General features: G+C 38.1%; 2 protein-coding genes across 2 annotated transcripts; one reads left to right on the top strand and one right to left on the bottom strand.

Annotated features, from left to right (window-relative positions):
* Positions 1 to 612: 612 nt before the first annotated feature.
* On the bottom strand, positions 613 to 5229 carry fam162a (family with sequence similarity 162 member A). Its single transcript, XM_053610975.1, has 5 exons — positions 5033 to 5229; positions 4665 to 4748; positions 2428 to 2530; positions 1709 to 1817; positions 613 to 1421 (listed from the first exon to the last, which is right to left on the bottom strand). Exons 1-5 carry the CDS (start codon positions 5082 to 5084, stop codon positions 1302 to 1304), a joined length of 468 nt encoding a protein of 155 aa, XP_053466950.1. The 5' UTR covers positions 5085 to 5229; the 3' UTR covers positions 613 to 1301.
* Positions 5230 to 6052: 823 nt separating this feature from the next.
* mix23 (mitochondrial matrix import factor 23) lies at positions 6053 to 9379 on the top strand. The gene is made up of 5 exons (XM_053610974.1): positions 6053 to 6135; positions 6729 to 6854; positions 6981 to 7127; positions 7794 to 7853; positions 9097 to 9379. Exons 1-5 carry the CDS (start codon positions 6085 to 6087, stop codon positions 9142 to 9144), a joined length of 432 nt encoding a protein of 143 aa, XP_053466949.1. The 5' UTR covers positions 6053 to 6084; the 3' UTR covers positions 9145 to 9379.
* The last annotated feature ends 3765 nt before the right edge of the window (positions 9380 to 13144 follow it).

Consider the following 13144-nt stretch of genomic DNA (forward strand, 5'->3'; position numbering starts at 1 on the left):
ATGCTAGAAAAGCAAAGGATGTGCAGGCCCTGAGGATTTTTCTGAAGAACAGTGGGCAGTTTAACTGCTCAGGACAAACAAGGGACTCGTGGACAACTATCACAAAATATAACATACAGGTAACAACACACAGTATTAAGAATCAAGGGTGTGTAAACTTTTGAACTGGTTCATTTGTGTAAATTCAGTTATTATTGTGTCTTGTGGACTATAATGTAAAACTCTGTTATGTGAAATAGCTTCTTCAGGGCAGAACTAAATAAAAAACCAATGCAATTTTAATGATCCATCTTTCTTTTTTTAATTATTAACATTGTGCAGATTCTGCAAGGCGTATGTAAACTTATGTCAACTGTAATTATTTACTAATTAGCAGCTAATTATTTATTACACTTTCTTAATTTGATGGATGAGCCTATTCTAATTTTTCTTTTTCATATGCTACTAATATCAGAGCAAAGGGTCAGAAATATATCATGTGATATATAATGAAACATTTTCTAAGACTCGTGTATCACAACACACAGTAACGTTTGCTCACAAACTGTCAGCAATACAGTAGTCTTGGATTTTCAAAAAGCTGTGCGACGATACTTTAATTAATAAAATGTCTCCAAAACGAAATGTATTTTTATTATAGTTTATCACGATCTCAATATTATATCATCATATCGCCCAACCCTATTCAGGGCTCTGGATACCGGTCAGATCTGATACTTACTTGTTTTCTTTCAGAAGATGAAAGATGGAGAATAATGTTCAGGGCTGCAGTAGAAAGGGGGAAAGGTAAGCAGCCTTAGGAATGTGTTCTCATGGCACATTTTTAAAATATTCCCAATCTGCCACTAATCCGGCGGTTCAGAACGGCATTATGTCAGTACTTGGTGTCATTAGTGTATCATTTCCAAAAGTGTTCATATTTAAATTAAAAACCTCAGTCCACACTTGTAACCTCTTTCCTTGCACTGCTCGCTCAAACACACTCTGATTACAAGGAAGTGGAAAGGTAATTTGCTCTAAGGATCTGGCTTTGCAGTCATTTTGCCTCGCTTATGACAAAGAAAACAAGAGCAAGAAAAGTGACACAGATAACAGAGGAATTCTCTCTTTTTTTTTTTTTTTACTCAATTCTCTATCTGTGAAACAAATATATATTAACAATAATCGAGCAGATGATCAACACTTTCCAACAATGCAGGAACATGACTGCGCTACCATGTAGTTATTTCAGGATATGTGATGCTTTTTGAACCATGAACACGTGACAGATTTTAGGGTTCCTGTTTTGGGGTGGAAGCTCCTCACTGTGGTTTTTTCTCAATCAGAGACGCTGCCACATCTAGTTCCTTCTGTGCCTCTTCTCTCAACCGAGCCTTTTTCTCCATGTTTCTGCTGGTCAGGTTGTCATGGCGATTTACAGCCTGCAAGGGCAGGAACATTTTTTTTGGTTATGGACCAATGTAAATGTTTATGACTGTGTACAACAAGGAAGCTTTCAGTCGTTTCACTCCAAAATGAGAGGATAAGACGAGTGTCCTCATGCTGCCTTACGAATGTCGATTATTCCCGTACACGGAGTTTCCAATTTATTAGGTAACTTCCACTGATTGTCTATTTTTTAATGTGAGCTATATGGAGGTATAGCTAATAAAGTAGCACATCTGAATAGTGCATGATTAAGGCAGGTAGAGTTGTTATAATGACCTACCTGTTTTCCCAGGACGACCATCCAGATGCAGCCTCCAATCGTCAGAACTATCATGACATAGCAGGCCTTAACACGCAGTCGGTTCCTGGCTGCATCAATCATCTCAAATCTGAAAATCAGATTTGTAACAGAAACAGTTTGTAGGCTGCTTTAAAGTATAAAAACGCTTTTACATTTAGCGGTGTTGAAAACCTGAGAGAAGATGAACACACTGCACGATACACACAAGAGCCAGCCTTGGTAATGACAGCAACTTGTAAACTAGAGGAAAATTATTAGGAGCTTAATGATGAACAATGTGGCTACATTCATAGACATGGTTAGGGAATAGCAGTGAACTATCCACCATTCAGTCTGTATTTCTTGTATAAAAAATTTTCACATCTTAATGTGATTATTTTTATATTTTATATATAAAACCAGTTGAGGGCTGTTACAGGTTGAAAATATGGTAGCGTTTAAGATTGAGAAACCACGCCTCCTTCACTGTGACTGACGGGCACCAGGGCAACGCCTCCTCCACTGACAGGCATCTTTTCTTGTCATATGAACATCTCCAGCTCTCCGTATGAGCCACATCTGTTCTTTGATCTCTTCCCGGATCGCACGAATTACACCAATTAACTTTACACACAGGGAAGTGACTTTGAGAACAAATGTCACATGACTTCATAAACACACTGTTTTATCTGGCTACGGAAAAGGACGTGGCCACTTACGACACGAGCTCTGGGATCTGCTCCTTGGATTTGAAGCGTCCGGACCACACAAGAATCTTCTTGTCCATCTCAGACGGACTGTAGCCGGGCGTTTTGAACCCTGCTGTTTGTGCAAGAGAATAATAAATAAATGAAAAAAAGTCATTTCAAATGTAATTTAAGACCACCTTTGTAGTGATGTACAAAATATGTATAGAAAATATACATGCATAAACATTTTACCTATACAGTGCCCTCCACTAATACTGAAATTCTTGGTAATTATGAGCAAAGAAGGCTGTGAAAAATTGTCTATTTTGATATTGTCCTTTTGATATTTTGGTTGAACAATTTCCTGTTCCTAGTCATCCAGGTGTAGTTAAAAAAAAGTCATATCAATGGCAATATACTTCAATATATTATTCTCGTATGAATTCATAGGGGTGCCTATAATTGTTGGGGCATGGCAGCGATCAGCCTGTGGCACTGCTGAGGTGTTCTGGAAGCCTGGGTTGCTTTGATAGCGGCCTTCAGCTCGTCTGTATTGTTAGGTCTGGTGTCTCTCATAGATTCTCTATGGGGTTCAGGTCAGGCAAGTCGGCTGGCCAATCAAGCACAGTAATACCACGGTCAGCAAACCAGTTACTAGTAGTTTTGGCACTGTGGGCAGGTGCTGAGTCCTGCTGGAAAAGGAAATCAGCATCTCCATAAAGCTTTTCAGCAGATAGAAGCATGAAGTGCTCTAAAATCTCCTGGTAGATGCTGCATCGACTCTCGACTTGAGAAAACACAGTGGACCAACACCAGCAGATGACACGGCACCTCAAATCATCACTGACTGTGGAAACTTCACACTGGACTTCAAACAACTTGGATTCTGTTCCTCTCCACTCTTCCTCCAGACTCTGGGACCTTGATTTCCAAATGAAATGCAACATGTAATTTCATCTGAAAAGAGGACTTTGCACCACTGAGCAACAGTCCAGTCCTTTTTCTCCTTAGTCCAGGTAAGACGCTTCTGACGTGGTCTCTGGTTTAGGAGTGGCTTAACACTAGGAATGTGACACTGTGACATTTCTGTATTCTAATATTTTGAGAAACTAGATTTTTGATTTCTGTGAGCTGTAAGCCATAATCATCAAGATTAAAATAAAGAAAGACTTGAAATATTTCAGTTTGTGTGTGAAATTAAATTACAGGAAAAAATTGACTTTTTCACGATATTCAAATTTTTTTTAAATGCACCTGTATAGACACACACACACACACACACACAGTGGTGCTTGAAAGTTTGATGAATTTCCTACATTTCTGCATAAATATGACTTAAAACAGATTCTGATTTTCACTCAAGTCCTAAAAGTAGATAAAAAGAACCTAATTAAACAAATGAGACAAACATATTATACTTAGTCATTTATTTATTAAAGAAAATGATCCAATATTACATATCTGTAAAAAGTATGTGAACCTCTACGATTAGCAGTTAATTTGATGGTGAAATTAGAGCCGTTTTCAATCAATGGGATGACAACCAGGTGTGAGTGAACGAAGTGAAAAAGTTGTTCATCCATCATGATGGGGGATTGCGCTAAGCTTTTGCTGCCTCCAGAACAATAAAAACCACAAGTTATGTCAAATACACAGAAAAATTAAGTCCTGATCATGAGAAAGCAACAATTGTGATCATGAGAAAACAAGACAGAATGAAAAACTATAATACATATATAAATTAAAGTCACTAAAAGTGTTTAAAAACAGTCGCTAAACCCAGTGGCAACACTGATGAGCGATCCAGAAGATGGCAAGTGACGTGATGTCAGGTGTGTTGTTTTTTTTTTTTGTTTTACATAATTGATACAAAAGTAGGTTGATTTAAAAGAAACTAATCTGAATAATAAAACAGACAAAAACAGTCTAAAACCGTTTTCTGCGTGTGAAGCGAACGATGACTGAAATAAAACCATTGGCAAGCCTACACCTTATAACCACCCACACCCACTTAACCTATATATGCTTCGTGAATTGCCTAAGGTGTGTCTACAGGTAATCTCAGCTTAGATATTTAATGTCATTTAAATTTTTTTATTATGTCAAACATCTCATGAGGAAATGGAACAGGTGTATTTCTAAACCTGTTACAACAAATTCAATTTTTTTAAAGGCTCCACAGACATCATGAGCAGAGCTGAATCTTACATAGAAAGATAGGCTTCAATGTACCATAAATATATAGTTATAAACACTCATTTACTAACCTTGTGTTGGCACTGACGCGTCATGTGGTTTACTACACAAATTCCTCCAGCTTGCTGAATTTAGTGCAGATCTCTGCAATTGGCCTGAAGGCAAACCGGAATGAAAACCAGATTATCATCATGACATGGCAGTGGAGAAAAACGTGCAAGGTACAGGAAGTACTGTTTACAGAAAGTGATGTCACTAAAATGACGTTATATTCCCACCAATAATATATAAACTATAGTAATTATGAAGTTTGCAGTCAAGAGTCTGCTCAGGAAAGATTTTTAAAAAAATTTATTAGCCTTTTTTTTAATGATCAATGTTTATATATTCTTCCAGAAAGAAGCAGATGTTCCCCAAAACACACAATAATGTTTCTCACCTACAAAAGTACCAAAAGCGGCACGAGATCTGCAGATTGCGTTGAAGATCATGTCTTGAAGATAAATATAGCTGTGAAATAATTGTAAGAAAATATGTTTGTTTCCTAAACCATTAAAAAACACACACAAAAGTCAACTCCGTTCTCCTAGCACTGGAATCAAGACAGTTCATTTGATGTGTTTGATAAAGTGCGTAGCTTGACTAGCCGCTCTGTGCTACCTTCACTGGTCCAGCGAATCTGCGTCAGACACGTTTTCCAATTAAACAAGCAGCAGTGTCATTTCCTGTCCATATTTTCATTTATACTATAAAGAGTTGCAAGCTACAGTGGTTATCTTAAGTACACAACTTTTTTACAAAACATTGCTGCTCATCATGCGCTTTACGTGTTCATGTGTGGGCTCAATGTCGTGATTACTATGTTGTCTGTTCAGTTCATCGTAACATTCATTACAAACTTAATTTAATATAGCTATATTATAATAAAGTACAAACAGCATTGTGTTTTCTTTTCCACGAGCCATTTAGTGACTCGCTTAATTAACAACGTGATTCACATTTTACTGTTATCAAACAGTTGGGTGTGTTAAACACGTTTGAACGCATAGGTACAGTGAAGGTACGTTAGCCAAACAGGCCCTTGTGGAGACTGTTAGTAGTCCGTAAAGACTGCCTGTTTAGGGCGTTCAAGTACAAAAGGACATAAAAATAAAACAAGAGTTACTATAAATGTAAACATTTAGTAATTTTTCAAACCCAATCATGCATCCGACTGAAATAGTCATTTCCATTTGTTTTTATAGTAGTTTTAATTTCATATTAATCTTTATTATGCGTTCGTAACGTAACGTCTCGTATTTCTTTAAATATATATTGTTCATTTCTATTTTATACAACCTTCTTCATCTGATATCCATATACAACACATCAACACGAAACATTTATCGAGTTAGTCGGCCAAACTAGTGCAAAATTCTTTCACCAATATAATTCAGGCACTGTATGGGCAGTTATGGACTCTCACAGGTTTTGAGGACCTTTCAGTCCATCATGGCGGCGCCCGGTGGCACTCTGAACTGTGCGGACTTTTTAATGTTTCAGGTAAAAGCTTTTGTTTTGCCTTTTATGTTATTTTTTTTTAACTTCAAGCTAATTCTGTCGGCTAGAAACCTGTCTTTGTGAGCTTGTTGCTGTTTTACTGAAGTGAAGTTTATTAGCAGCGGGCTTCCGAAGACCCGAGTTCATAGTCACAGGGTTGACCACGGCTGGTTATTAAACGTCTCCCTGTAGGGTATATATAGTGCACTAGCTAGGGTGTAGTATCCGTTATTTCACATGCTCCATGTAGGGCACGTATATAGGGAGTATGGAGTTATTTGGGATGTGACCCAGTTCTGTACAGGATGCATACAAGGGGACGCTATTATACATCTTTAACGCTTTCTCAGTTATATGTACAAGTGGCACCATTTTTGTTCTTGGTTTATTTTTATTTACAATATATCCACCTCAATGAGCAATTTCTCTAGCAATTAGTTTTTTTTTTCTGACTACAGAAGTGTTCAGTGGCAATTTAACACACACACACACAAGCACATATATCTTGTCAGTAGCTTGGTAACATATTTAGGATTAAATGAGGTCTATTAATGAAATCCATGAAGGCAGAATACTCCTGTGTTTCTCTCTTTTAGGAGGTGTTAAAAGCAATGCGTACCTTTGATGACCGGATTGTCCACGCTCTCAACACTACCGTGCCCACGGTGTCCTTCTCAGGAAAAGTGGATGTCACGCAGACCTGCAAAGAGCTCTACGAGTCTGTACGTCTGCTGTGGAACTGCACTGATCATATGTACATATCGTTCAAGTCTTAATCAAATTGTGTGTTTGCTTGCATGAGGAAGACACTTGATAATGTGTGTGTGTGTGTTGCATGTATCTTCCAGCTGGTGGAGGCCCATTTGAGTAGAGATAAAGCAATAAAAACGTGTATTATAGAAACCTCAGAAGTTGTCGGGCGGTTACGTGAAGCGAGGGCGAAGGACAGCGACAACCTGTCGATCATCAAACAACTCAGGAAAGAGCAAAACAAGGTAGTGTGCTTATTTACTGAGGTTGTTTACATATGTCAAGGTTGGGTAGATGTCTACTGGGGTTGTTTAGATGTTTACTGAGGTCGTGCAGTTATACACAAAACCTACACAACCTCAGTGTATATCTACCAATATTTTGTGTATATATATATATATATATATATATATATAACACTGAGGTTGTGTACATGTCTACCTAGGCTGTGTGTGTATTTGCTGAAATTGTGTACATATTCAGCGAGGTTGTGTAGTTATCTAGTGAAGTTGTGTACTTATCTATCTACTTGCCACTGGGGGGAGACAAACCTCAGAACATGGGTTCCAGCACATTTATAGGAAAAGGTCATGAACATGGTTTAACATTTAACATTTCAAGTCTGTTGTTGTACAAATATTGTATAATTCAAAGTTAAGAAATAAAATAGTTTTTACATTTTTAATTTTCCAAGAACCTGATTCCTGTGTCTACTGCATTCAGTTCCAAAAAAAAATGCAGCTAACCTTCTGTGTTCAGCTCTGATTGTTTAAAAATATATATATTTAGTTAGTTCTAGCTATTTTTTAAAGACTATTTTTTTTTAATTTTAAGAGTTGAATTGATGTATAGGATTTGGTTATAACTTCATAAAGAATGACCTTTTTCTCTTTATTTGCATTTGCTTTTAGTTAAAACTCATGCAGTCTGAACTGAACGTTGAAGAAGTCATCAATGATCGCAGTTTGAAGGTCAGAATGTCTGCGTGCTCTTTCTGTGTATTTGTGTGAGCTGTGATTTCTGTGTCATTCTTTACTCTTCATCTGATTCAGAAACATTACTCATAAACTGATCACCTCTCACCTACATCGCTGCCATTTACATATTTCTGGCCTCCTTTTCAAAACCACTCAAGAAACTACATTCACTAGCCACTGTATCAGGAACACCAGTACCCCTGTTCATTCATGCAATTATCCAATCAGATCCAAATCAAACTTCAGAATGGGGGGGGGGACGTGATCTCAGTGACTTTGATCGTAGCATGGTTCTTGGTGCCAGACAGAATAACAACTCTGTACAGCTGTAGTGAGTAGAAAAGCATCTCAGAATGTACAGCATATTGAACCTTGAGGTGGGTGGGGTACCGGAGCAGAAGACCACATTGGATGTAGACAGTAGAAAAGTTTACATGCATGCTTCTTTAGTAATTGCCCTACGAATCATATACATTTTTCTAGAATAGAAAGAAAGGAAGTACTTTCATTCATGCAAACTTTTCTCTGATATTTGCAATAAAACCCTGTATATATCAGTCCCTCCAGGATCTTGCAATTTATTTATTTTTTCTCCTTTTTTCCTTTTTTTCCCCTCCTGTCGCAATCAGCAATATTCAGAGGACCTTGCAATTTTTAAAAAATCACCACAGATTTGGCCCGAGACACATCATGTGACGTTATCAGCACAACGCACATTTAGTCAATGCCCTCTTCGATTTACGTGCGTCGAACATGAGTACAGCTAAAAGGTCTCCTTTACCAACAAACATCATTGTGAAACAACATGCGAAACCATTTATAATTGCAATTCGCCAATTCCAGTCGTTTTCCAAAAAAAAAAGCACAAAAATCTCTGCCAGTTTCATCGCAAATTTTGAAAGAAAGCCGCGGCACAATCACACAAAAAACGAACTTTGTGAAATCCTGGATGGATTGGTATATAGTATGCGCAGTATATTTTCTACCTCAGATAAGTGTTTGTTTATAATTATAATAATAAACAAACGCTTATTACAATGTATTATTTCTCTTCAGTGTTAGCAGGTCTGCATCAAGAAAATCTCTGGCTTCCAGTAAACCAATTTCAACTTTTATTTGTTTTTATATTTATCCATCTTACTACTCTTCTCAATTCTCCTAGATCATTTATCGACACTTCCATTTGTTTTAGAAATATGAACAATTGCATAACAAATTGTATTTCGATTATCTGTAGGTTTTCAACGAACGATGTCGGATCCACTACACCCCCCCTAAGAACTAATTAAAGCTCCGTTCCCTTTGGAGAGGGCTACAGTATACACTGAGCTGGCTGTGAATCGCTGGAAACAACTGGAGTGAGTTGGGATACCGCTCTGTTTTAAATCCCTCTCATTTCCCACTGTTAGTCTGAACTCCTGTGTTTCTACAGTAACATGAGACTTCTTGCTCTTTATGCCAGCGTTGTACTAAATGTTGTACAAAGATTTTTATAAACATTTAGTTGTTTTTTTCCAGTGGCCAGAGTGTGTTCAGTTGTACTCTCTCTCTCTTTACAATTTACATTGCAACCTGAATTACAGGTGAGACAAAGTGAAAGTGTGGGTGTGTGTATGCGGGATTGGGCGGGAACTAAATGAACCAAAAAAAAAAACACAGACTGAACATTTGATTGTAAATCTTAAAGGAGTTTAGTTGAAGTCAGATAACAGATTAATAATTAAAGGTACTGCAATTCTGGTCATGTTCTCTACAGATACAGTTGAGGCCATGAGTTTACATACGCCTTGCAGAATCTGCAAAATGTTAATAATTAAAAAAAAAATAAATAAAAATAAGAGGGATCATAAAAATTGCATTTTTAAAAAAATGTAGTATGTACAGTAGATGTTTACATGCAGTAGACACAATAATAACTTAATTTACACAATGACTATAAAGTAATTATTATTATTATTATTATTATTATTATTATTATTATTATTATTAATATTATGTATGTGCTGTTTCTATAGTGTCTTTGTCTTAATGAAACCTCTGCTCAGAAGTATTCAGTGGGCTCATATTAGGCTTTGGGAGTCTGTATTCCTTATTGTGCCCTGTATTGTTCCAGTTACCACCCCTGTCGTATAGGATTTAGTTTTGAAGACGTCAAACATTTTTCCAGCCTGTTCCTCTGCATGAGGCTTCACCTGCAGTTACCCAAAACAGCCCGTTTTCCCCAGGTTAACCCCTTAAACTGTAATCACTTGTAACTAGATACCGTTTGTGAATAATTACTGCTTCCTAAATCATTATAAAATCTTTATATGGTGTTTATTCTGGGGTTGAAAATGAAAGCAATAAATAAATCATTGTTCTAAGAACGTATTCAAGAATATAGAATACAGAAAAAGAACTAGAGGGTGAAGAAATTGGTTCTTTTTGGTAGGACTTATATCAGCTCTGGTAGTTTTAGTAAGAAGAGGGAGGAATATGAATTATGATAAATAAGGAATAAAAATACTCAAGGGTCGTGCTGTTTTTGAAAAATAACAATGACAGGGTGGTGCAATGGGGCATAATGAAAAGCCAGAGTTATTGTTACTGCACCAAAGGGAAATATTTTCTTATAACGCTCTAAGTGGTTTATTCCTCCTCTTTATTTGACAGCGATGATCTTTTTTTTTCTTCTCACCATTATTGAATCACCCCCCCCATCCTAATGATGTCCCTCCCCCTCAATCCTGTATCCTAATGACGTCCCCCCCCGCCCCTCTATCCTAATGACAGAGAACAAAGTGCTGACACTGTAGACTGCTTCCACAAATGTTACATAAATGTCTCCTCACAGAAAAGCTTACCATATTATTATTAAATAATACACATTTATAATCTGTTTACTATTAATATATTACATGCAAGACTGTACAAGTCCCTGTGAATGAGTTAAAAAAAAATTAACAAATACCTTCTGAATTTAAGAATTGACCAGCGCTGTGGAATAAAGGCATAAAATACACTGAAACATAGCCTCAGTAACTCGGACCAGCTTAGGAACAAATATTCGACCATTCTAATTGTTGTTTTTTTCTTAAAAAAGAGGTAACCACTTTGTTTGGCAAAGATTGAAACCGTGCTAAATTTATGATCATTAATTTGATGCTGAAACGTATTGAATGAACACACTGAAGAAGGTTTCTTGGTAAAGCAAGTGGTGAGCAGTTATGATGATTTAAGCCATAAGGGCAGAACACACCAACCTCATCACAGATTTGTTGCACACTGGCAGCGACATCATACTCCTCTGAGATTCCTCCACAACATATTATTACTGTATTACTACTTTTTAACTCATTTTTATATATACAGTATCTCACAAAAGTGAGTACACCCCTCACATTTTTGTAAATATTTGATTATATCTTTTCATGTCACAACACTGAAGAAATGACACTTTGCTAAAATGTAAAGTAGTGAGTGTACAGCTTGTGTAACAGTGTAAATTTGCTGTCCCCTCAAAATAACTCAACACACAGCCATTAATGTCTAAACCGCTGGCAACAAAAGTGAGTACACCCCTAAGTGAAAATGTCCAAATTGGGCCCTAAGTGTCAATATTTTGTGTGGCCACCATTATTTTCCAGCACTGCCTTAACCCTCTTGGGCATGGAGTTCAGCAGAGCTTCACAGGTTGCCACTGGAGTCCTCTTCCACTCCTCCATGATGATGTCACGGAGCTGGTGGACGTTAGAGACCTTGTGCTCCTCCACCTTCTCATGCTCGATATGGTTTAGGTCTGGAGACATGCTTGGCCAGTCCATCACCTTCAGCTTCTTTAGCAAGGCACAAGAAGTTATCATGCTGGAATACTGCATACTGATCATGCTCTGCTTCAGTATGTCACAGTACATGTTGGCATTCATGGTTCCCTCAATGAACTGTAGCTCCCCAGTGCCGGCAGCACTCATGCAGCCCCAGACCATGACACTCCCACCATGCTTGACTGTAGGCAAGACACACTTGTCTTTGTACTCCTCACCTGGTTGCCACCACACCCGCTTGACACCATCTGAACCAAATAAGTTTATCTTGGTCTCATCAGACCACAGGACATGGTTACAGTAATCCATGTCCTTAGTCTGCTTGTCTTCAGCAAACTGTTTGCGGGCTTTCTTGTGCATCATCTTTAGAAGAGGCTTCCTTCTGGGACGACAGCCATGCAGACCAATTTGATGCAGTGTGCGGCGTATGGTCTGAGCACTGACAGGCTGACCCCCCACCCCTTCAACCTCTGCAGCAATGCTGGCAGCACTCATACATCTATTTCCCAAACACCACCTCTGGATATGACGCTGAGCACGTGCACTCAACTTCTTTGGTCGACCATGGCGAGGCCTGTTCTGAGTGTAACCGGTCCTGTTAAACCGCTGTATGGTCTTGGCCACCATGCTGCAGCTCAGTGTCAGGGTCTTGGCAATCTTCTTATAGCCTAGGCCATCTTTATGTAGAGCAACAATTCTTCTTTTCAGATCCTCAGAGAGTTCTTTGCCATGAGGTGCCATGTTGAACTTCCAGTGACCAGTATGAGGGAGTGTGAGAGCGATGACACCAAATTTAACACACCTGCTCCCCATTCATACCTGAGACCTTGTAACACTAACAAGTCGCATGACACCGGGGAGGGAAAATGGCTAATTGGGCCCAATTTGGACATTTTCACTTAGGGGTGTACTCACTTTTGTTGCCAGCGGTTTAGACATTAATGGCTGTGTGTTGAGTTATTTTGAGGGGACAGCAAATTTACACTGTTACACAAGCTGTACACTCACTACTTTACATTGTAGCAAAGTGTCATTTCTTCAGTGTTGTCGCATGAAAAGATATAATCAAATATTTACAAAAATGTGAGGGGTGTTCTCACTTTTGTGAGATACTGTGTGTGTATATATATGTTATATTTAATGATACATTTTAAAGCCATTTGTAGTTTAGTTTTAAACATGGTATATTGCATGCTGTCTGTACTGAAGACTGTCTGAAAGCTTTACTTCTGTGTGTGACAGCACTGACACTAGAGACTCCTTCCATAAACGTTACATGTACATTTATGACATTTGGCAGACACCCTTATCCAGAGCAACTTACATTTATCTCATTTATACAACTGAGCAATTGAGGGTTAAGGACCTTGCTCAAGGGCCCAACAGTGGTAGCTTGGCTGGGGTTTGAACTCATGACCTTCTGATTAGTAATCCAGAGCCTTTAACCACTCAGCCACCGCTGCCACTGACGTTAAATAAACG

This window comes from Ictalurus furcatus, chromosome 23 (assembly GCF_023375685.1).
Source record: "Ictalurus furcatus strain D&B chromosome 23, Billie_1.0, whole genome shotgun sequence".
Lineage (NCBI taxonomy): Eukaryota > Metazoa > Chordata > Actinopteri > Siluriformes > Ictaluridae > Ictalurus > Ictalurus furcatus.